This window comes from Papio anubis, chromosome 10 (genome assembly GCF_008728515.1).
Source record: "Papio anubis isolate 15944 chromosome 10, Panubis1.0, whole genome shotgun sequence".
NCBI classification, from domain to species: Eukaryota; Metazoa; Chordata; class Mammalia; order Primates; family Cercopithecidae; genus Papio; species Papio anubis.
Window position 1 is genome coordinate 31,721,320 of NC_044985.1, and position 25,457 is coordinate 31,746,776.

The following is a 25,457-nucleotide window of genomic DNA, read 5'->3' on the forward strand; positions in this document are numbered from 1 at the left end:
GGGGGTGGTTTTATTTGTTTGTTTTTGGTTTTTTGTTGTTTGTTTGTTTTAACTAAGTAAAAGAAGTAGGTCTTTTTACTGTGTTGCATAGGCCTTCTGGATGGGACATGCTCCATTTAGAACTCTGTTTCCTGCTTGAAGGAACAATTAATATGCTTACTACTTGAGAAACAGCATGGCTCATTGGACTAAGCTTTGAGTTAGTAGTTTGGAGTTATAATCCCATTTCTACTACTGATTCAATTTGTGCCCCTGGGCAAGCCATTTAACCTTTGTATTTGTTCACTGGAAAATAGGATAAAATTACTACTTAATTTCAGGAGTAGCTAATAATAACTGCTTTTGAATATAAAGAAATGCACACGATGTATTTTGACCAGTTAAAATCACTGCAAACATTCCTACAATTTAGTTTCTCCTAAAGCTTCAGTATGGCTTTGATTAAAATTATTCTGATTTAAGTTAAAATGAAGCACAATAAAGTGCAGTTAAGTGTTTTGTTTAATTTGCATTCTTAAACAGGTGGGAGAATCCAGTGTAGTGAAGCCTAAGAAAACAAAAATTAAAAAAAAAAAAAAAGAAAAACAATCGTTCTTTTCTTTACAGGCTTTAAAAAAAACTGTAAAAAGTACTCTATATTATTCTCTGTCACCAAAGTGCAAAAATTTACATTCACACCAAATAATATTAAACTTACACCTATTATTTTTCTTTTCTTATTTATAATTCTTTAGAAATAGAGAATTAAATAATAATTATTCCTAAAATGTTATGATAATTTTCTCTCAGCACAGATTGACTCATCCAACACCCTGGATGCTTTGACATCCCAATTCTTGGACAACCTCATCACCAGTGACCATTTTTTCTATCACTGCTGTGGTAACTCCCTGGCCATTGTCATTACCAGACACAATTCCTCTCCAAAACCTTGCTAATTTCTAGTCTCTGGCCACAGCTCCTATCCTTCTAGCTCACTTCCTTAAATATCTGCCAAGAAGCAATGGATCCTCCTAATGGTATGAGTCCTCTAATCCAGCGGTCCCCGACTTTTTGACATCAGGGACCGGTTTTGTGGAAAACAATTTTTCCATGGGGGGATTGGATAATTTCAGGATGAAACCGTTCCACTCAGGTTATCAGGCATTAGAGTCTCATTAGGAGTGCACAATTTATATTCCTCGCATATGTAGTTCACAATAGGACTCGCGAGAATCTAATGCTGCTGCTGATCTCTGGAGGTGGAGTGCAGGTGATAATGCTTGCTGGACTGCTGCTCACCTCCTGCTGTGTGGCCTGGTTCCTAACAGGCCACAGACCAGTACAGGTCTGTGATCTGGGAGTTGGGGACCCCTGATCTAATCCATTCTCCTATCAATTCTTTCTATTCATGTAGCCTCTTCTAGACTGTCCTTTTTGTCCAACTCATATTCTGTGAGTCATTGTTCCAATGGCTCCCATATAATTCCCACAACTTCATTACTCCTCACTTCCTCAAAATCACTTACTTAATAAATCCAGCCATGTAAGATTTCAATCATCTGCCTTCTCCATGCCTGCCAACACCTCTATGTTGCAGAAAATAATCACACAGCTGGGTAGATTGGAGTCACCAATCTCAAATGAGCACTCAACCCTGGCAACTCCACTATAAACCCTCTCTCTCTAGTCTCACTTAGGACTCTTTTGTACCTTTTCATCATGCCCCTTTTACTTTAAGCTTGCTTTATATTTCAGAGAAAGAAGAGCCCACAGCTGGGATTGCCATCATTCTCTAGTGTTCAGTTCTGTAAACTCATCTGCTTTCTGCCTCAAAAGGAGGAGGAGGAAGAGGAGGAGGAGGAAGAAGAAGAGAAAGAGGAAGAGAACAGCCGCTGTCTTCTCAAAGGCCAACCTAACTCTCATGTTCTGAAGCTTGTCCTTTCTTGCCTTCAGAAGTATTTTACCCATTCAGTTTTCCTTTCTTCAGCATTTTCAATCTTTCCTCCTATGGCACCATACCTATGAGTTTACATATATAATTTATGATGTCTCCTCTAAAAAGAGAAACAAAATAAAACCCTCTCTTGATTGTGCATTTCCCTTTAGCCACCACCCCATTTATTTGATTTTTTAAAAATAGCCAAATGTCTTTAAGGCTTTGTTCTTTTTGTATTTTGTTTTTATTTATGTATGCATTTATTTACTTATTTTTGAGACTGAGTCTTGCACTATCCCCTGGGCTGGAGTGCAGTGGTGTGATCTCAGGTCCCTGCAGCCTCCGCCTCCCAGGTTCCAGTAATTCTTGTGTCTCAGCCTCCTGAGTATCTGGGACTACAGGCACGCACCGCCACGCCTGGCTAATTTTTGTATTTTTAGTAGAGACGGGGTTTCGCCGTGTTGGTCAGGCTGGGCTTGAACTCCCAACTTCAGGTGATTTGCCCATCTTGGGCTACTGAAGTACTGGGATTACAGGTGTGAGCCACTGTGCCCGCCAAGGCTTTGTTATTTTTGATGTTTCTAAATTTTCATTTACCATTGACCTCAAATATTTCCATCTAGCTTTTGCTGACACTACCGTCAAGGACATTAATTCCTTCCATGATGCCACATCCAATGGCTTACATTTTTGTTTTTCATTTTGCTGTATGCCTCTATTGGATTCAACACTGTCCCTATCTTCCTTTTGTAAAAGACGCCCACATGTGACATCCATCGCCCCTGGTTTTTATTTCATCTCTGCCCACCACTTCTTTATTCCCTTTCCTGGCTTTTAATCCTCCACTTGATTGCTACATTTCTTCTTCTCTCTCTCTACTCCCTATTTAGATACTCTTATTCATTTCTATGGCCTTAAATACCATTTGTATGGTGACAACTCCCAGATTTATATCTGTAGCATTGCATGTTGCTCCAAACTTCAGTCACGTAGATCCACTTGCTTATGTTATATCTATCTCCATTTGTGTGTCTCACAGGCATCTTAAATATAATATTTTAAAAACTGAGTATTTTCACTATTCATCTTTCCAGTTTCTGCCCTATAATATCTCTTCCCTTTAAATCTTCCCCATCTCAATAAATGACATGACCTCTACTCATTTGCTCAAGAAAAAAAGCAGGAGTCATCCAATCCATCAGCATATCTTCCAGAACATATCTTAAATCTGCCTACTTCTTTCTGTATTAGTTTACAATATTATCGTCTCATGTCTGACTTACTGTAATACCCTTCTAACTAATTTCTCTGCTTGCTTTGGTAATCTCTTGCAACTCACTCTCCATGTAACAGCCAGAGTGATCTGTTAAACATAAGCCAGACCACACAACTCCCTGACTTAAAACCCTCCAATGGATTGCTACTTCACTTTGACTAAAATCCAAGGACCTTACTTTGGTCCATAGGCTGTTGCATAGACTGGAGCCTATTTTCCTCTCTCTCCTTATTCATACTACTCTCCTCATTGCCATGAGAGCCTTCTTTCAATTTCTTAAATACATCATACATACTGTTTCTTCTTCACTAGCTTCTTTCATGGTTATCTTCTTTTCATCTTCCAGGTTCCAGTTGAAATGTCACATCCTTTGTAAGTCCTTCCTGAATCATTTTCTCTAAATAGATTCCCTCTTCCTATATTATCCCATTGCTCTTTATCTCAGCATTCTGGCTGCTTTTATAAATAATCCTTTCCATTTGGGAATTACTTGTTTACTGGCTGTTTTCCTGTCTTCTTCATGATACTGTCAGCTCAGTGATGGTGGAGACTATATTCATTTCATTTGACACTTGTACAACCAAAACCTAGCACAAATTCTGTACCTAATAGTTACTTGTTGAATAAATGAATGCCACAGACAGTGTAATGAAAATGACTGATCCTTATGCAGACTTGTATTATAGAAAATTTCAGGACTATAACATCAAAGCTTTATTCAAGATTTTAAGCACTTGTCAAAATGGATGAAAGACTTTTTTTTGAGAAAGAATTGTGTATGTAGTCTGCTTTCTGCTCCAGTAGGAAATCCACTCTTAGATTCTCTATGATGAATTTCCAATCTATGAGACTTTCGTGAAGTCAAAGTACAATAAAATTGAATCACTAAGAACTTGAGGCCAGGCACAGTGGCTCACACCTGTAATCTGAGCAGTTTGGGAGGCTGAGGTAGGCAGATCACTTGAGCTCAGGAGTTCAAGACCAGCCTGGGCAATATGGCAAAATGCTGTCTCTACAAAAAAATGGGAAAAAAAAATTAGCTGGGTATGTTTGGCACATGTCTGTAGTCCCAGTTACTCAGGAAGCTAAAGTGGGAGGATCACCAGAGCCTGGGAAGTCAAGACTGCAGTAAGTGGTAATTGCACCACTGCACACCAGCCTAGGTGACAGAGTGAGACCTATCTCAAAAATAAAAACATAAAGCAAAACCCTTGAAAGTAAAACAATAACAAAATATAAGCTCAATTATTTTATAGTTTCAAAAGACGTAAATCATTACCAAGTTGCTACAAAATTTCTAAACGATTGTTGTCTATGTCCATGCGTATCTCATTAAATATTAATAAATCGTTTGAGACCAGCACTGGTTTAAGACATACACTTTGAGTAATGCAGGTTTACTCCATCATCCTTCCATTTGATATTGGTTTAAGGTAATAGATCTCAAATCCTGAACTATTCTTTGTTGGGTATGCTAAATGCCCAACCTCCTGCGGAGTATTTAGCATCCTAGTCCCAGGACACTAAAAACCAGTGCCACCACCCTTACCAGTTATTGTCCAAACCAACACCTTTCCCACCTGCTACCTGCCAATGGGGGAGCATCAGTAATGCCATAATTCAGAACCACTTGGGGGTGTGGGTTCTGACAGTTGCTCAGTAGCATTAGAGTAGGCACTGTGGTTATCAGCATGGGGAGGAATTGAGTCCTAGTACCTGGTCAAGAAAATTAAGCAACTGTGGTCATGAATTTAAAGTGGAGGGTAGGAAAGAATCGTTGCCAAATTAAGCCTGTTAGTTTTGTTTCCTACACATTTCTTGAATTTTGAAGGGGGTGATAGTGGGGAGAAAAAGTCAAATATTACCTCTGGGACGTTAGAGAGAAATCAATTGGTCTTTGAGATTTATATTACATCACAGTTTCTCTTAACTCTTCTAACTCACTTTCTTCACCTAAAATCTTTTGACTTAACACTTTTCCCCTTATCCATTCCCACATTCTTATCCTTCTCGATATGTCTTTTTGACCCCCTTGACACAGTGCAGTACTATGTAGATGGACATAAGTAGAAGGGGAGGAATAAATAGCAGCAAAAGCTAGGATGTAGACAATTTTCTTCCCACCTTGGGCACTTAAGGAGAGGGGGTTATTTATAAAAGAGACATCGATCATTTCTCCCTTCCTTGGACTCACCAAGTTACCAAATTTATTCCCCATGCATTATGCCTTACAGCGTTGGCATATAAGAAATTCGTTACTTGTGCCACTTCAAGAATGCCCATGTTATCCGAACACATGAGATTTTTATAGTAGCTAGAAAGCAGCTGAAATGCTCCTAAATCCTTCATTTAAGGGGAACTTAACATCCTTCATACTCCAAAGGTTTTCAGTCATCTTCCTGAAGATGAAGCAAAAGAGATTAGACATGTCTTGCTGAAGTGTCTGTTGGTGGGTCCAAAGTCAAGTTCAATTATAACCCAGTTCATTTCCAGCTCTACTTCAGAACTGAAGATTTAAACTTCTTCGTATCTTTTTGAGACATGAGTTTATAACACAAAATCTTTTACTCTGGAAGCAGTCTGTGTCACTTATTTACCTCTATCTCCTCATCCAGCCAACACTCTAGATTGAACTGGCTTCTCAAGATTCTTCCACCTGGGAATAATTTTCAGTTCAATTGAACTTGGCAGGACTCTGAACTTCAAATTCTAGCATTGGAGTGGCCACAAGGCTAGGTCTTGGGGTTGAGAAGTGAATGAAGTTAGCTAAAGATGTTTATCTAATAATGTCCGATGCTCTGATCGATTAGAATTCATATTTCCTTTTCCTTTCCTCTCCTTTCTCATTTTCCTTCCCAAACCAGGTTTTACACCTTGCAGTGTGTTAGGAAGTGGTTGTTGGATTTGTGGATTTAAAAAAGTGATTCTAGACAACAGGGAGGAAAGAAGGGCAATGGGGTTAGCTGTGGCCACCTCCTTTTAAGCCTTGAAGCTCCAGTGGGAATCAGTCATAATTCCTTGTCATTTTAGGTTACATTATTTTTGAATTAAAAAAAAAGGGGGGGGGGGAGGTAAACGAACACATTTAGGAACAGAATAGCTGCTGTTACTGGTTAATACTTTTCCCATGGGGTTATTTTTTGTCTTTGTTAGAAAGGAACGTCCTAGTGAAGCCCGGCTGCTTCTCTTTAATACTACAGAAAAATATTTTTCATGCTTATTCTTATACTGGCAAATTTAGTTGGTAAGATAAGGAATATATTTTCAAGTTTCAGTTGTATTACTCGCTATTCCAGTTATTCCACTTGCTCTGGTTTCACAATTAAAGAAATATTGAAATGATGCACAGATAAGACAAGAGTGCGGCCTGACCCTGACATGAAATTCTGTAATGAACTTCAAGTGTTTCTAGAGTAAAATATACTCTTCCATTCCAGAACCGTTAGTGCAACTCTTAATTCAACCAGAGAACGGAAGGTTTATACATATTTCTTTGACCAACTCATAAAGATGGGAGTACATGAGATCATTCAGACACCTTTAACACCAACTTGGGACTTTGTAACTGTTGCAAGTATCAGTCAAATTCTGAGCACCACGATTTGAGAACTGGAAATCTTGGAGAGAGTTTAAAGTGCCACAGTGATTATTAATAACCCTGACAAGTTGTAGAAATGGGCAGATAATTATAGGATGAACTTAATAGACAGATATACAGAGTAATTTAGAGGAAGTAAACTGCTATAAGTGAGAAGACTTGGCTTTGTGGGAAAAGGTGGGAATCAGTAAACCACAAGTGAAACATGAATTAGCCATATAGTACAGTTGCTTTATTATTTAAAAACCAAAACTTTGTAGAGTACATTAACAGAGACTGTGTTCAAGAGAAAGGCAGTCATCCCTTAGTCATTTAAACAATTATTTATTAAGCACTTATGTGCTAGTTGATACTTCTGGGTGCTGAAATAAAATAAGGAAAAAATCAAGATCTGTACCTTCACGAAGCTCACTAAAGTGTGGTAAATGATACAGCAACTACCTTCAATAGTCTTTAGTTTGTATTCTGCAGCCAACTACATACAGCAAATACTAAAAGCTACTTGAGGTAGGGAATCCATCCTATTTTTACCTGTTGGATCCCATTCCGTGCCTAGCACACCAGCTTGTAAGCAATCAACATGGATTAAGGGGTAAAAACAGGCCCTTAAAGAGCTAAAATTTAAACAAGTAATCACTTGTCTGATCATCAAATATGTCGTTCGAAATTCTCAGTTTTTTCTTCAAAGCGCAGTAAACAAATATTTGTGCACCTATTACTTGCAAAACAGTTCTCAACACAATGCTTTGTGTGTAAAAGGAACGGCGGGAATGGATTAAAGTTGCGCATCGTGATAAATGGCGTGAATATCCTGAGCCGGTGGACAGCCCTTCTTCCGTGAGTTTTTTCTTTTTTTTTTCTTTTCTTTTCTAGTCACCAAGACAGCACGCGTGTGCAGAAGCTGCAGCGGTGGGACGCAGTGCTAAGTCTGGGGGCGCAGACAGCAGCTCGCCCGTCGCGAGCTCGCCTGGGCAGCTCGGCGGGCGCGGCGAAACAGCTCCCACGTCCGCCTTCCACCGACTCCTCGGTCTCAGAGCGGACGAGGCGTCCCCCCAGAGGAAAGACTGGGCGCCGCAGACGCCCCTTGGAGAAGTCCCCGGCCACTCGCCCCACCTCGGGATCCTGTTCCCCTAACCCTTCGGGCGGGCGCTCCAGAGAGGCCCGTGGGACGCGATTTGAAACGGGTCGTGCCCAGCCCAGCCCGCATCTACTCGCCCGGCCACAGCCCAGCCACAGCTTAGGGACTTTGAGGCGCCCGCGCCCCTTTGTCGCGGTATCTCTCGCCCAAGCAGGCCGGACGCCGAGGCCTCGCGGTATCGAGCCTCCGTCCGCCCCGCCTCCTCGCCCTCCACTCGGCCCCGCCCTCGCTCTCTTACCCCTCCCCCTCTCCCGCCTCGCTTCCCCGACAATCTCCTCGCGCTCCCGGCCCGGCACGCGCGCTGCGCCCGGCCGCCGCCGCCGCTGCCGCCGCCGCCGCCGCCGCCGCTGCCGCCGAGCGTTCCTCCGCTGCGCCTGGCTTCCAGCTTCGGGCCGGAACCGGAAGTTTGGGGGGCGGAGCCCGGCGGAGGCCAGGAGACCGAAAACGCGGCCGAGCCCGGAGCCCGGAGCCGGAGCCAGAGCCTGGACCAGAACTTGGCCGCCGCCTGCACCGCCGCCGCCGCTGCCGCCCGCCGCTCCTTCCCCGCGCCGCAGCCGCCTCGCCGCTACCGTCGCGAGCTCGGCCGCCAGTGGTCCTCGGACTTTAGGTGTCCGGGTTGAAGGTCGGTCCGGACGTCGGACCCAGTCGGTTCCCAGACTGTCCGGGCGGCTGCGGACGCCGCCGCCGCCGCCGCCTCCTCGTCGCCTCAGCCTGGCGTTTTGTTCCCAGAGACTGGAGAGGCGAGCGGAGCTGACAGTGATTTTGACAGTGATTTAAACCCGCTTTTGTTGTTGTTGGCTTTTCGTTGTTTGGTTTTGTGTGTTGTGCGTGTGTGTGGCGGTTTTTCCCCCGTGGTGCATTTTATTTTTTATCGTTGTGCTCTTTTTTCTTTTTTTTTAAACAAACCCAGTGAACGTTTTTAAAAAAATTTTTTTTAATTTTTTTATTTTTGATCTGGGCTTCCGAATATGTTTTATGACGGTTGATTTTACACCAGGAGGTTTGTCTCCGAGGAAGACCCAGGGAACTGGATATCTAGCGAGAACTTCCTCCGGATTCCCCGGCGCCTCGGGAAAATGGGAGCTGCTGCAAAGTTGGCGTTTGCCGTCTTTCTTATCTCCTGTTCTTCAGGTAGGTGCAGCGAGCGCGGCGCGGCGGGGCTGCTCCTGCGGCCGCGGCGGCCGCTGCTGGGGGCCGCGGCTGGTGTCGGGTCGGAGAGTCCAGTGAAGCCTGGGGAGGTTGCCCACTCCCTGCGCCCCTCGGCTGCCACCCCCCTCCCAGGTCTGATTGTGATCTGCAAACCTCCATGCATTTTTCTCCTTTTGAGTTGGGTCGGCGAGCTGATAAGAGTGAGTGCTGTGTTGTTGTGGAAGTGAGAAAGTCATGTTTTGTAGCCATAACACTGGATGACAGCGCTGGTTGGGTTGCAATTAAGCCGCAAATACCACAAGTGACAATTTATGCAAAGGTTGAGATCTGAAAGGAGTATTTAGTGTGGGCTCCTCCAAAACAAGGGTTGCTTTTTGTCATCGTTTAATTAGTGCTTCACCGGTGAATATCACGACATAGATCAGGCCAGTTGCTGCTTAATTTTGGCTGTGAGAAACAATACATCCTAACAGCAATTTAATCTGGGTCTCCCCTCACGTTTTCTTCAACTTCAGTGTCCAGCAGTGTTAAAAATAGTTGTAGTGGTTGTTGGAGTGTTAACTATAACCCAGTGCAGAAGAGGTATGCCGCTTGGTGTTGGTAATGTGCTGGCGTTCAACCACCATTTGTATGCTCTTTTGGGGCATAGATTTTGCTTACCTACGGAATACTTACTTTAACCGCTTTGTATTGAAGCATTGTGTTCGGTTTAGAACAACCCATATGAAATTGATTTTGTTAAATATAGTGGACTCATAAAATAGGTTTTAGCTCAAGGTTGGGGGAATAAACTGGCCATTTTATATTGGAAATTTTGATTTTGTGAGGACGTTCTATGGTTGCAACCAGTGGTTGGAAAAACTATCTAGTCTTTTGTATTTGAAATTCTATAAATGAATACAACATCTAGCTCAAAGGTGTGCAGATGTACATAACGAGAGAGTTAGTTCAATAGATGAAACATTTTAAATAAGTCTCATTGGATTTATTTATCGTAAAATTTAATATTCAGTTACGAGCTTGTGGCATAGAATTACAGGGGACTCTTGGGGGGGGGGTGGCGAATTGACAGGTTTCATGGCCATGTCTTTATCTCGTTTGCCACAGGAAAATTAAAGGGTGGTAGTCGTCTTTGTGTACCTCTGTGGGGTGTGTGTGTGTGTTTGTGTGTGTGTGTGTTTGTGTCCGTCTTCCCCACCCCCCTTTAAATAGAATCTTTTGTAATGTATAGAATTTTGCTGAATGGTACATTTCCTTGTGGTTAATAAATGGATAAAGTCTAGTCTTATGTCTGTAGTGGTATTGATCAGTTCCGGGTGGGCTGAATGTGTTGTGAAATGGCGATCATTGCCAGAGATTAACCAAAAGAATCATGTCTGTTTAAATGGAAGAAGGAACATGCTTAAGGCAGGCTGACAGTTCTTTTTGTGCACGGTTTGGGAAGGAAGCTAAACAATGGTGTGTCTGAAATGAATGAAGGCCTTGATAACACTAAACCTCTTGCTTTTGTGACATGACTTAACCATGTAGTTTTTATCTTTCCAGTAGTACTCTTTTTTTTCTCTGCTTCTATATGTTGTGGCTGGTGAACTCCTCTTGTTCAAATCCCTTGTTCTGATCTCTTGCCCTTGAGGAGGGGCATCATGGCCACTGACCAAGGAATTGTGGACATTATTCCCTCCCAAACCCACCTGAGTCACACTAATTGATGAAGGAGGTTATTCTTGAGCAGTCTCAAGGTATTACTTCTTGAAAAGCAGGCTGTCGCTACAGATCTTACAGCTTCCTCTGCTTGGTTTGGTAGTAAAAATAATTGAGCATTAGTTTCTCGTGGGATTATTTTCATTGGGCCAGGATTATTTTCAGTGGGCCAGGAGGTTAATAGCTGTAATTTTGAAATAAAGTGATTTTGTTGCTATAGGGCATATAGATATTCCACTTACATTAAACTAATACTATGTTGTTGCATAGGCTCTTTAAGATGAACATTCCCAGTTGAACTAAAATATGTGATTCTGTTGAAGATAATTGAAATAATCATAAAGACCTTAATCCATATTTATACATGAAGATTTTGAGTACTTAAAATGTCTGATTTTTAAAAGGCTTTTGTTATGGATCAGATGCACTCTAAAAAAGGATTATTGTGTTTCTCCAACTAATTGATTTTTCTACAAAATGTGTAATCTGACATGTTGGAAGCAGGAGGTGACTGTTTTTATGATAATTTTTAAAAATCTCAGGTTGTCAGTTTTTCATTTCTACATACTTGATTTTTTTTTTTTTTTAATCAAAGTGGGAAACAGTAGTAAGGAACAGTTCTGTTCCAGGTATTTAGAAGGAATGTTTACTATTTCGTGGACTCTGATTTTTCAGTTTCCATCCCATGGTATGTATTGTGGAGACTGATTATGCAGACTATTCCTGTTGGATATGGCCAAGTGTATAATTTGCTCCTCTCTCTCATTCCAGGGGAAACATTTCAAATTTTGCCCCTATCCTGGAGTGCCTTCAGATTATCTTTGATTTTGAATTTTTTCATTCCTCTCATACTTCCTCAGATTCTGTTTCAAAACACAAATCTTAGTTTTCTTTTTATAGCCATTGTGGTTAATTTGTATCTTTCCCCACAGTTTGTTAAAATATGAGAATGACTTTAATACTTGCCTTAGTACTTAGATTTATCATATCTACAGTTATGCAGCTATTGTGGTATTTGAGTTGCATTGAAGTAAGTTGAGAATTCCTTTGGATTTTGTGGGAGCTGGAGCAGTATGGTCAGTGTATTTGATGAAATAGGAAATGGAAATATGGTAATTATGTTTTCTTCAGTTCAGCTAGGCAGTACTGTGTATGTGTGAATGTATGTGTGGTTGGAGGGGGAGTTGACAGTACAGAGAATCTTTTGGGATTCTCTTGAACTTTGACTAACAAGTGATGGATGTTAAATATTTTGTTTTCTAAAAGGCAGAATCTCTTATAAATACTGTCTGTGGTCAAATTCAAATATAATATGTTGAAGCATGGAGACCAGAAACAAAATGAAACAAAATTCTCCCTCCATTCATTTTGTATTTTTTTTTTCCTATTTATGATCTAAGCCAATAGTTCTCAAGCTGGGGTGATTCCCCCTCCCTACTTCTCCAAATCCCCATCCATGGGACATTTGGAAACATTTTTGGTTGTCACAACAGGGGGCGAGGTGTGCTACTGGCATCTAGTTGGGTAGAGGGCAGGGATGCTTCTAATTGTCCTACAATGCACGGTACAGCCTTCCACAACAAAGAGTTATCTGGCTCAGTATGTCACTAGTGTAAAGGTCAGAAAACCCTGTTCTAAGAAAACCAAATACTACATGTTCTCACTTATAAGTAGGAGCAAAATAATGAGAAAACATGAAAACAAAGAACAGAACAGCAGACACTGGAGTCTACTCAAGGATGGAGGGTAGGAGGAGGGAGATGAGCAGAAGAGATAACTATTGGGTACTGAGCTTAATACCTGGGTGATGAAGTAATCTGCACAGCAAACCCCTATGATACGAGTTTACCTATGTAATAGACCTTCACTTGTATCCCCGAACCTAAAATACAAATTTTTAAAAAAGGAAAAACTCAGTTCTAAACTCTTAAATTTTAAAAGCATTAGTTTATTAGTAAAAGGGCTCTGCTGTCTTCCCCCTAAAGTTAGTAATCTAAATTTTACAAGTACATGGTATTGGTGATCTCCAGGGGACCTTGTATTGAAAGTTTTTAATCTTTTCATTATCTTTTAAATTAGAATATGATTAAATTAGAGAAACAGACTATAGATAAGCACATTCTTTCATCCTATTTTACTATAATAAAAATATTCTGATGACTTATGGATAAACTCTCCTATCACCGATTTTGATAGAGTGCTCATGAAGACTGCATGTTCCTGGACATGATGAATGATTGCTTAAGGTGTCAAGTTTAGTATATTTGCTTTAGATTCAGGATTTTCTTTGCCATGATATGATCTTTAAGGATATTTGCCTTTACTTTATTCTTACTGACATCATTGGTTGCCTTATGGTGATATTCGTATGTGTTTAACGTGTTGCCTGAAATATGTTCACTATTACATGTTCCCTGAATAGTTTCTAGGTAGAAATTCTGTTTTTTTAAAAAAGATATTTCCTTTGTCTAGCTAACTTTAATTTCAAGAAACTTTTAACCTAATCTCTTAATTACATAATTACCTTGAGAATCATTAGCTGGGTTTTGGTTACCGTTAGACTAATTTACGATACAATAAGTAATATTTTATGATCTATTGCAGATCCTTTCCCTTATTAAGGTTAAATCTTGACCATAATTAATAAAATGCTTACCTTGTTTTGAACTCTGGTTTTAAGGAAGTTAACCCAGCCAACCAAGATAAGAATTACAGTGAAACGCTTAGCAAATTAAGCAGCATTATACCATAGAGAGGAAAATTCTGAAGTAATTCCCGCAAATGGTGTCCAGATGAGCCTCACCCCAGTGTCTCTGTAACACACCTCACCATACCCTTCACTGATACTGACATTTTCACCTTTTGGGTCCACCAGACTCACTGTTCTTAAGAAGTGAAGCACAACTAAACCGAATGAGATTTTAGTAATCTCTAAATTGTTTATTTAGATTCTGAGACTCTATTTTGTTGCATTTTGACTTTTTAAAGTGTTACTCTGATTTTCTCATCTTTGATATCTCATAAGTCCGTGATTACAATTTGTCTTTTCATGGTCTGTTATGTTGCCAGTTGCCATACTGTCTCAGATTATAGGTAAGCTTGGCAACATTTGATACTAGGGTCACTGGTATGCCTTAACTTTTTGCTCACTGCTCTGTAACTCCTTGTTTTTTCCATTCCCTTTCATCATTGTTCCCTTTCCATTTTCCTGTCTTCTTTGTCTACTCCCTTTTCTTCCCCTGACCCTTCTGTACTTCCCTATACTGCTTGCTTGTGGAACCCAGTCGTTGCTTAGCATCATGGGTGGCTCAAGAGGGCTTACCCATGGTTTTAATGAAAACGGATTGAATTTAGAATGCTTGAGAATTGACCAGATAGTCTTTTCCACTTTCTTTCATTTGCTGGTTTCTGGACTACCTCACACACCCCCTTGGGAGTAGTGTTACTCTCTTGGAATCAAATGGCTTGAACTTTAGATTGCTCTGATTCTCTTTTTTAATATTCAGGTTTTCCTTAACTCTTTGCTGCTTAAGATAAAGTTTCACTCATATTATTATTCATTCATCATTTCTGTTTAAGCCAACATTTGACTGGACCCAAGAGTATATTTATTGCTGCTGATAGGACCACATTAGACTTCCTCTGTGGTAGATTTAATTCTGTTAGATTGTAAAATAGTCATGTCTAGACAGAACATTGATTTCAAATTGACTATTGAACATGAAAATTCCAGGAATAGTGTATAGAGGAAGGAGGAGGAGAAGGAGAAATCAAGAAGGTAAGAAAACTACTGTAGATAGCAGTTGACTTTCTGTCATTCTCCACCTAGATTTCTTTTTAGTCACTTTTGTATACCCAGTGCATCTAGAGGTCAGGCTTTGTTTTAATAAAGAGACTTAAGGGAAATATGTTTTTGTCTCTGAGGTTGGATTTTTTGAACTGTTAGAGTGGTGGGCCTAAAGGAAAAAATTGGAAAGTTCATATGGATAGTGGTCAAGAATGTGGTCATAGAGGTTGGTAGACTTGAGCTCTGGTGTCAGCACTGCCAGTATCTAGCTTATCTATCATTTTCTCTTACTTGATTATTGTAGCACTTTTCTAACTAAGATTCACCAGTTCCCTATCACTACTTCCTTTTCTTTATAGTCCATCTGCATAGCTGCTGGAGTGATCTTATTAAAAAATAAATCTGAATATGTCACCTTTGCTTAAAACCTTTCGCTGACTGTGGGTCACCTTTATCATAGAATCTAAAGTCTTAGAATGTCATAAAAAATCCTTCATCATTTGGTTCCTGCCTATTTTTTTAACCTCTTGGTATTGGTTAAGAGTATAGACTCTGGATGTAGACTTAATTGGTTTAAATCTTGGTTTCATAACCTAGCCTTGGTCAAGTTACTTCACCTTTGTGTGTCTCAGTTTTCTCATCTACACAATGGGGGATGTTAATAGTGCCTACCTCAGAGAATGGTTTGAATATTAAATGCTAGGTATTCTGCTGCAGCTTCTCCTCGGGATGAGTACTATACTATATTCCATCCATACAGACTTGACTTGCAGTTTCTTAAATGTGTCATCCTTTATTATATGTCAGTATGGTGCCTTTGTATATGTTACTCTTCCTCTTCCCTTTTTGGTTTTAAGACTGAGAAGTATCACCTCCTTAGAAACATTTTCTCTGTCACCCAAGCCAGATTGAGTTAGTTGCTTTCTGTTCGTCTAACACCTTGTAAATGACCTTGATTTCAGTAATTATTAGAAATGTTTACTTGCCTATTTCCACTTTAGACTGTGCAAATGTTTACTTTCCTGTTTCTACTCTTTGAAGACATCTTTCCTTTATCCATACACCCATTTCTAGAACCTGGTACACAATAGGTGCTCAGCAAATGTTTATTAAATGAATGAGATGAAATTATTTCACTTCTCTCAGCCACAGTTACCCTCTTAATGTACTGAAGTGGTGAACTTGGATTAGATAACCCCTGTTTTTTTTTCCTACTCTGAAAACTTTATGATTCTATAATTTTAAGGTTAGAGTTCAGTGGTGACATTAAGAAAAGATTTTGCTGGTTGTTTTGATATCTTTAAGTTATGTTCAAATTTAAATTTTTAAAAATAATTAAAATTATAATTTGAATTATATAGATTTAGAGGGGATCTTAGGTATCTTCGTGTTCCATGGCTTTCATACTTTTTTGATTATAATCCACAATAAGAATTACATATTGCATTATGACTTAGTTCCCACGTAGTAGTAGGGGTGTGTGTATATGTGTGTGTGTGCATTGGAAATGAAAGTTTCATGAACTGTGTACTCTTAACTATGTGCAGGAGACTTATGTATTTTTATATTATATTTCATTTAAAAATCATTGAACATGACCCATTAATCGATTCATTGACCCACTAATGGATTGTAAATCCCTAAAACCAGTGACCTGGTTCAACAATCCTTATTTTCTGTATTCAATACTCTTTTAGTGGATAAGGAAGCTACCTACATAAATGTGTGCAATGAAAAATATATGCTCTGAAAAATATGGTCATTAATTAATCTACAATAGAGAGTGTATGCCTATTTAGAGAATATAGGGAAAACTGGTCTCAAGGGACAGCGTGGCTCTTCCCTGACTAAGCTCTTCTCTTTTTTGGACTAGTCGAATAAACACGAGGGCACTGAAACAAAATTAGATTGTAATTTTGGGGAGCTGGTATTTTTTAATTTAGGAAAGACTTGCTGGACTCTTAATACTGGAAAAAATGTCTTAGCAGAAGATTAGGAAGGATATTAATCTTAGTATGAAGGAAAAGACATAAAATAGCATCAGGAACACAACAGGCATTTGAGAGTAAACTTGACCATGGATGAAGGCAAGGTGGGATGGAGAAATTTTGACTAAATCTGAGGAAGAGATTTGTGTGATGAAGAGAGTTCATAATTGCTTGATGAAGTAGGACAATCTCAGGGGATTAACTCTTAAATTCAGATGAAAACTAATTAAAACTGAGGAGGTAAGAGTGAATGATACATTTCCTGATGTATGTCCCAAATACCCCATATGTGAATATAGGACTGAAAAGCAACTCGAAGACTAAGGTAGGATGGTAGCACTACTAAATGAAATTGGTAAAGAAGTAATGAACCAGAGGAAAATTGAAAGTGCCTTCATAACTAAAAAAGTTTACAGGCAGATATAGTTTTAGATGACAAGCATGAAAAAAATAAAGACATATATTTGGAAAAACAAGAGTACATAATAAAACATGATAGCATGTAATACTCTCTTAAAAGGGCAGGCTGTATGATGGATATGTCTTCATTGTGATGTCTAGTTAAAGAATTCTAAGCATTAGTGGCTCAGTATGTTGTTTATGTTTAAATGATGGTCAGATTTCAGTAATTACTCATACTGGTCTTCCAGATTATATTCTTTGAAATCTGTATGAGACCCTACAGTAAAATATACTGTTCTAAAGAAGTAGATTCAGATACTTTTCTGAACTTGGTATACGGTATTCACGCTTGAAACCTAAACTTTTCAGTGACCATTCTTTTGGACTAGTTTTTTTCTTTGGTTGGCTGTAGTCACACTGGGAATCACTTTATTCCCTAATATTGCTAAAGAAAATAAATGTAAAGCAAGAAGATAGTTACTACATTAGAAGCACTGGCTACACATGTGGGGAGGGGTTGCCTTTCAAAAGATTTAAAAAATGAATCAAGTCTTTACATATTGTAATAAAAGTAAGCCTATTTATAAAGCTTAGAGGGAGTAGTTTTCCTAGTTATGATTATTAACTTTAAAATATTTATTTTAAAGGAAAAGTCTACTGTTCTTCACATCTTCATAACTATATGTGATATATCAAGCTTGCTCCAAGGCATTATTTCAAGAGGAAGGGGCATGGACAAGTTATGAGATCTTGGCACATTTCTAAAAATCTGAGATTAACTTTTAAAATTTGTAAACCAAGATGTATTAAATGAATTGATACGCCACATAACACAGTAGCTGGTCCAGAATAGATCTTACATATTAGTTTTTAATCTATCTTTAAGTCCCATATAAAAGAATATGGTATGTAAAACATTAAAAAGATAGATTTGGTTCTTGGGGGATATTTACATTTGCAGGTTACTTATCAGTTAATGTGCAATAATACTCTGACTGAAGGATACAGCCAAAGAACATATCATTATAGAGAGCCAGATAGCTGCCAATAAATATCTAGAATATTCAAATATCATGGTTCCTTACAAAGAGTTCTTTAAGGTCTCATTGTTTTAGCATGCATTAAAAAGAAACAATGGAGTAAATCATCTCTATTTATTAGTGGGAATTTAAAACATCTTTTTTCTTGGGCAACTTCTCTTAAACTTTTTAAGTGTTTTAGAACTTTTCAGTAGAAGTAAAGTTTTGAAAGATTCTCAAGTCTGTTTTTAGGTACCGGCTACTTTAAGCTTTGAAAACACAAAGCTTTTCAATGACTATTTTTTGAGATCAATATTTTGAATGTGGTATAATATTTTGGACTAAAACTTAAGAGTCTGTCATTCAGATTCCTACTTTCCTACTGACTCTTCTTTGACCTTTGACAGCCATTAAGATTTCACTTTACTCATCCTTAAATTAAAGAGGGTGAAATAGGTATTCATTCACTTAACAAATCAATATTGAACTACACACTAGACACCATGGTAAGTGCTTGGGATACAGCATTAAATATGAAGACCGATATGATTATGCCTTTCTGGAGCTTATAGTCATAAAGTAAGTAGTCAAATGAATAACATAATTACAAATTGTCATATGTGCTCTGACAGAAACTAACAGGGTGCTGAGAGGATTACTCTTTATTTGCCTTATCACATATCACATCTGTTTGCTTTATCTACCTATTTCTCCTTTTTTTTTTTTTTTTTTTTGAGACTGAGTCTCACTCTGTCGGCCAGGCTGGAGTGCAGTAGTGCGATCTCGGCTCACTGCAACCCCAGCCTTTCAGTTCAAGTGATTCTCCTGCCTCAGCCTCCCGAGTAACTGGGACTATAGGTGTGCGCCACCATGCCTGGCTAATTTTTGTATTTTTGGTAGAGAGAGGGTTTAACCATGTTGGCCAGGCTGGTCTCGAACTCCTGTCTCAAGTGATCTGCCCTCCTTGGCCTCCCAAAGTGCTGGGATTACAGGTGTGAGCCACCGCGCCTGGCCTATTATTTGTCCTTTCCAATATTAGAGTGTAAGCTCTACTGGGGGTGGGGGAGGGTGTGACTTTTTCTTAATACTTACAGTGCATGGCACAGTTTCTGGCACAGAGGTGAAGCTCTGTAAATATTTAACTAGCTGCCTGAAGCAGTAAATGCAGGGATGGGACTGGAGAGATAGGGACAGGATCATGCAGGTCTTTGATCTAACAGGGGAAGGAATTAGAATAAAATGCAAAGGGCAGTGTGAAGCAAAGAGTTTTAAGGAAGAGCAGATCTGGGTTATGTGTTAAGAGCACTTTGGCAGCTATCTGAAAAACATATTGGAAGAGTATAGCAGTGAAGAGGTGAGACCAGTTAGGAACCTATTGCTTCAGTGTAAGCTAGAGAGACTCTGCAAGATCCCTTCCAGCTTTGAACATTCTCTGATTGTATTGTAAAGCTTGCCTACACTCATCAGTCTTCCTTTTGTATCTTATTTTAGTCATCTTATTTTTTTTTCCTGCTTGTCATTGCTTAAAAAAAACCGTGAATGGATAGGCTTCTTGTGAACTTCGAATACAAATTCTCAGAAAAAGAAATAATGAAACACAGACTAGAGGTTATTGAATTTTTGTAACAAATTTCTATCTTTAGAGTTTGTACAATTGCTAATTTATATTCTTATTTACTTAAACATTCCTATTTCTCTCTGAGATTGACTTTACTCCTTTTCAGGTGCCTATTTTTTTCATAAGCTTACCACCTCTTTATTGTTTCAAATGTCATATACTATATTGTTGGTATGGTTGAAGATTCAGAAGTAGAAACTCTGTGTTTATATCTTAATTCTTAGAAATTTGATATCTTTTCAGGTTATCAAGATCTTACAATAAAGGCTGAAAGGATAAATACTTAATACTTTAGGCTATTAGTTTTACTCAGGGCTACAGCCTCTAACTCTAGGTATTCAGCTTGAATGTTTTTATCTGGAAAGATTTCAAGCCTCTCCTGTTGTTGGTAGAGAGGTGGTGCTTGGCACAGGGAAATAAGCTCTTTATTATGGCATAAGTTCAGCTGCAGCATCTTTGCCTAGGAAAAACTGCATTATTACACACAGGTAAAACCAGAAGAGATGTTAAACTTTACTGAATTTAAAAAATGTAATGGGGCCTGCCTCTTTCCATCTGGTTTCACTTGGATTTTTTCATTTTGGAAGCAGGTAAAGCTAACCATCTTTGATAAGCCACCTTCTACAAAGTTCAGTTTCACCCTATAAATACTATAGTTCATTTTATTTATTATTACCTTAAGTAAAATAGTTCTAGAAAAAGAACTGGATGCTAGGCCTTTCTTTTACTTGGTAGTGGAGTTTCATACTTTAGGATTAGTAAATACAATTTGCTAATTAATTTTATATAATCTAAGACTTGGAGTGAACTTGTAATAATCACTAAAATTGTATGAGGAGAAACAAAAAGTCAGTGAGTAAATGAGGATGATGATGAATAATGAATAATTGCAAGATAACATATACAAGATGAATATGGTAATAGTAAAGTAATTTGATTAGCGGGCATTCAAAGTAGAATAAAACACCTTTCTGAATGGCCAGAAAAATGGTTGAATGGCCGCTGACCACAAGCTTTTACTGCTGGGAGGGCCTAACAAACTGTCAGGTACTATTTTCTCCAGTAACTACCTTTATCAGAATGATTCTTTGGAAGAAATAAAATTCTCAAGCTGATCCTCACTTCTGAAGGATGGAGTAAAAGTAAAAGATTAGGGCCAGAGAAGAAGAGTGGTTATGCTTCATTTTCCTTTTGAATCATTGAAGAGTAGTTTTGACTTTTTACCACCGATCTTATTTTTCACTACTGTAGCCCTAGAATATCCCCACATCAAGAACTGTAGTTTCTAGTTAGTCTAGCAACATATATTTAGCAGTCCTCAATTAGACAGTATTTTTGTAATTAATATATAGCCTTGCATCTATGATGGAAGGAAATCAGCTCACTAAACCAGAGCACGGAAGAGTAGAGGAGCCTACTCTGTTATAGATAATAGAACCATTGAAACGTTGTATTTGTCAGTTAGGGCTGGTTAATAGAAATAAAAGCTCATATTGTTGGTACATATGTAGCTGTTTGTTGGCAAGAATGGTTTTCTTTAAAAAAAAAACAAAAAACAAAAACCAAACCCTAACACTTGCTTTATCTTCAAATTCAATGCAAGTAGTTAATTATGCAAATTCTTGGGTTGATATAGTAGAAAGAGCAAACATTCTGCCAGGAGAAAACCTGGGTGTTGTGCCTGTCTACCACAGTGTGGGATATCATGTGAATTTGGGAAAATTCCATAAGCTTAGTTTCTGTTTTATAGTACCTACCTCAAAGATTTGAGTAAGGATCAAAGGCTACACACACAAGCCCAAGTGTACTCACATAAAAATATATGCATGCAACTTAAAAAAAATTATTTTAAGTTCAGGAGTACATGTACAGATTTGTTACATAGGTAAACTTGTGTCATGGGGGTTTGTTTTATGGATTATTTTATCACCCAGGTATTAAGCCTAGTACCCATTAGTTATTTTTCCTGATCCTCTCCCTCCTCCCTCCCATAGGCCCCAGTGTTCCCTTCTACTTGTCCATGTGTTCCCATCATTTAGCTTTCACTTGTAAGTGAGAACATGTGGTATTTGGTTTTCTGTTCTGTGTTAGTTTGCTAAGCATAATGGCCTCCAGCTCCACCCATCTCCCTGCGAAGGACAGGCTCTCATTTGCTTTTGTGGCCGTACGTGCAACTTAAAATTTTCTTCTTCTCTCTGACTTTCTGCTGAACATGCAGCCTTTAAAACTTTGAAATGCTATGGCAAATATTTGTGATTAATACAGTGATGTTTTTCAAGGAGTAGAGAGTAATAGGAGGAATTGAAGGGAATTATACCAGCACTTCGAATTCAGAATTTGTGATGCCTGATGGGTCGACATTTATCTTTAGGCTGTCTGCAAATAAAGGGGTTAATTCCATAAACAACCGAATATTAGATATTAGAGGGTTTATTCCTTACAGTGACCTTAAAGGCTCTGTATAATATGGACCCTTTCCATCCTTATCTTTTGCCATATTGGCCCTCTGGTAGTTCCTACAACACACCAACTGCTTTTTATTCCTCTGAGCTTTTTTTTACTTGTCTTCCGTTAATATTTATGAGACGGGCCATATCAGACTTACAATGTAGTTTCCTCCATGCCTGGCACATAATAGATGCTTAACAAATATTTATCAATGAACGTTGAATGCTTTTGAGCACTTAGAATGGGGGTCCACAGACTTTTTTGTAAAGGGCCAGATAGTAAGTCTTTTCGGCAGTCCCTTTTGCAGTTTCTCAGCTCTGGCAGCTGTAACACAAAAGCAGTCAGACAATATGTAAATAAACCAGTGTCACTGTGTTCCAGTAAAACTTTATTTGTGGGCACTGAAATTTGAATTTCATATAATTTTCATATGTCACAGAGTATTATTCTTTTGATTTTTTTTCCAGCCATTTAAAAATGTAAAAACCATTGTTCAGGGGCTGTATACAGACTGGATTTTGACCTGTGGGCTGTAGTTTGCCAATCTCTTGGACATTGTATAGGTGGCACCTGTCCCCCAACTTAGAAATATGTTTAAAAAACTTTGTGTGGGAGCATTTTCTTACAGAATTATTGTTATATATGTGGGTTAAGTTCCTAGGAAGACTAATCCACAAGCCTGTTTTACCTCCAGTGTTTTAATCTAGCAATACAACTTTATTTTACCCCCAAGAATAACTCTGTCTCGCCGGGTGCGGTGGCTCACGCCTGTAATCCTAGCACTTGGGGAGGCCGAGGTGGGCGGATCACGAGGTCAGGAGATTGAGACCATCCTGGCTAACACAGTGAAACCCAATCTCTCCTAAAAATACAAAAAAATTAGCTGTGCGTGGTGGCGGGCGCCTGTAATCCAGCTACTCGGGAGACTGAGGCAGGAGAATGGCATGAACTAGGGAGGCGGAGCTTGAAGTGAGCCGAGATGGCTGCACTCCAGCCTGGGTGAAAGTGTGAGACTCCGTCTCAAAAAAAGAAAAAAGAAAAAAGAATAACTGTCTCTGAGGGAAAATAGATTTAGTATTCCTTCTTGGACCAGAGACAGTACGTATTCTCCCCAACACTCTCACAATTTCCTTCTTCCCTGATCTCTCTTCTACCTGCTGGGGTTTGCATCCTAGGAAATCCTCTTCTAGGGGCTCCTGTAGGGTGGAATGGTAACAAAACTAACAAGAGCTTTCTGTGTGTGATTAGGGAGGAGGGCATGGGAGGAGAAAGGTGGAGAGAGAGAAGAGTGCAAAGTAGTTTCTTTTCAAACTGCAGGTTACAACCCATTGGAAGGTTATAAAATCAGTGTAGAGGGTCGCCACAGACCAAAAAAGAAAGAAAAAAAAAATAGAAAATGTTAGAATGAATCACACATAGCATAGTATTGTTTTGTGAAACTTCAGTTGTGTGTGTGATTGTTTGTGTGTATGTACCAGGTCACAATGAAAAATGTATTTCTTACGGCGCTGTGTGGTCAGAAAAGTTTGAGAGCCTGTGTTCCAAGGGTATGGAGTACTGATCCTGAGTTTTTTTCCCTTACTGCACATGAGAGGCACGTGAAAAATGTAAAGGCAGCCTCTTGATTTCTTGCTACAGTACGTTTTTGGTACTCAGTTACCTTATGAGGTGGTTAACTGTTTTACAGATGAGAAAACAGGGTCATACAGATAAAAAGCTTCACAACTGAGATTGAAACAGAAACTCACCAGAAGCTCACCTTATTTTAGAATATGTTCTTCTTCCATTATACCATGTTGTTTTCCTTGTAGGGAAAGGAGTTATGTATGACTTCCTTTGTGTTTCAGAGGACAAAAATCATTCCAGTTGGCCACAGCTCACTGATTTCTTGAGACAAGGCATTGGCTTTAGTAATAGGACAGGGCCACTGAAAGGTGTGAAGAGAGTGGTTAGGAACTCAGTAGAAAGGTTGACCTAGTATCTAAGAAAGGAGGGATTTCACCTTTATTTTCTTCTTTGCCCTCTGTACTACTGTCCCTGCTCCTTCATTCCTCACCGCCAGTTGGGCTCGTAACTCATGCTAGAAATAGCACGGAATTGAGGATGAGGTTTAGTGAGGAAGGGTGATATAATCATGTCTTTAGCTGAAAGGGGAATGAGGAGGGAAACCTAAGTAGCAGGGCCACCTGGCCACCCAGATGGGTTGGCTGTTCCCAGGTGGCAATTTACAAGTGGGTGTAGGTAAAACGGGGCCTGCTATTAATTGTGTTACAAGCAGAAGTCTTGGCTGTGGAAACTGGTAGCTTTGATATGCTAATTGAAAGTAGTTCTTTTTAAAGTTATATTAAGGGAAAGCCTGTCTTAAGCAACACTTGGTTAGTCCAGAGTCAGTTGCCCGTTTTAAGTACTTAAAAATCATAATACAGATCTTTTAAGAAATCTCTTTCTTAGTTTCTGGTAAAAACTAATTTATGCTGATTTTGATCTCTACCTTGATTTGGAATTGTTTTGGGAATAAAAAGGTTGATGGGAAGGCTGTTCTTCACTAGGAAAGTAACAGAACCATAGCAGACAGGTAGGTTAATTGAACGGAAAGATGAGAGACCCTTACAGAATGTGTTCATCTTCCCCAGGCCGAGTTGGGATTCTTGCTTTTACAATGGAAATTAGTGTTTCATGGGGAATGAGTTTTAACTATGTAGTAGTATCTGAAGACTTAGTATTTTTCAGCCCATCACTCGCCCCTACAGTATTGCTTATCATTCTGTATTATAATATCTTGTTAATGTGTCAGACTCCCAGGTGACCTTAAGTTGTTACAGATTTTTCAGTGTAAAGTTAGTGTTCAGCTTAGGTTAAGAGTATTGAAGCCAGATGCCTGGTCCTCATCTGGAAAATGGAGATAATAAGGGTAACCTACTTTGTACAGTTGTTATGAAGTATAAATGAGTTGATATATGCAAAGTGCTTTGAATGATTTCTCACATGTAGCATTCTAAATAACTCAATAAATATTAGTTGCTGATGCTGGTTGGTATTACCCACCAGTGTCTAGTCTGAACTATTTATTGAATATGAAAAAGTTATAATGTAGTGAATGTGTTAATAATATTGAGGACATTCCAGTATATTTAGTGAGAAACTGTACCTTTGTAGATGGCCATGCTGTTTTGTTTAGGGTGCAAGTAGTGTTTGTTTTATTTATAATATTTATATTTATTTGACTGATTAATTCTAGAACATCATCTGGTATTCAGGGAAGATACTAATATTTTCAATTATGTAATTTATTGGTATTGTTTTATGTAAAGATTTTGGGGAGAAACTTTTCAGAAAAGTGTAAAGTAGCATGTCATTCAGTAGTATACAGATTGAGCATGCCAGATCTGAACATCCAAAATTTGAAATTCTTCAA

The 25,457-nt window shown here is 38.9% G+C and overlaps 1 protein-coding gene across 2 annotated transcripts in view; it reads left to right on the forward strand.

The window, feature by feature from the left end:
* The first annotated feature begins 8,331 nt into the window (after positions 1 to 8,331).
* The window catches only part of ACVR2A (activin A receptor type 2A), an 87,048-nt gene continuing 69,922 nt past the window's right edge, over positions 8,332 to 25,457 (forward strand). The window contains exon 1 of one of the 2 annotated variants that reach the window (XM_009182177.4): positions 8,332 to 9,061. In XM_009182177.4, the coding sequence (XP_009180441.1) occupies positions 9,007 to 9,061 (55 nt within the window). In that variant the 5' untranslated portion in view covers positions 8,332 to 9,006. The remainder of the gene's footprint in view (positions 9,062 to 25,457) is intronic. The other variant, XM_009182178.3, reaches the window with a different exon arrangement.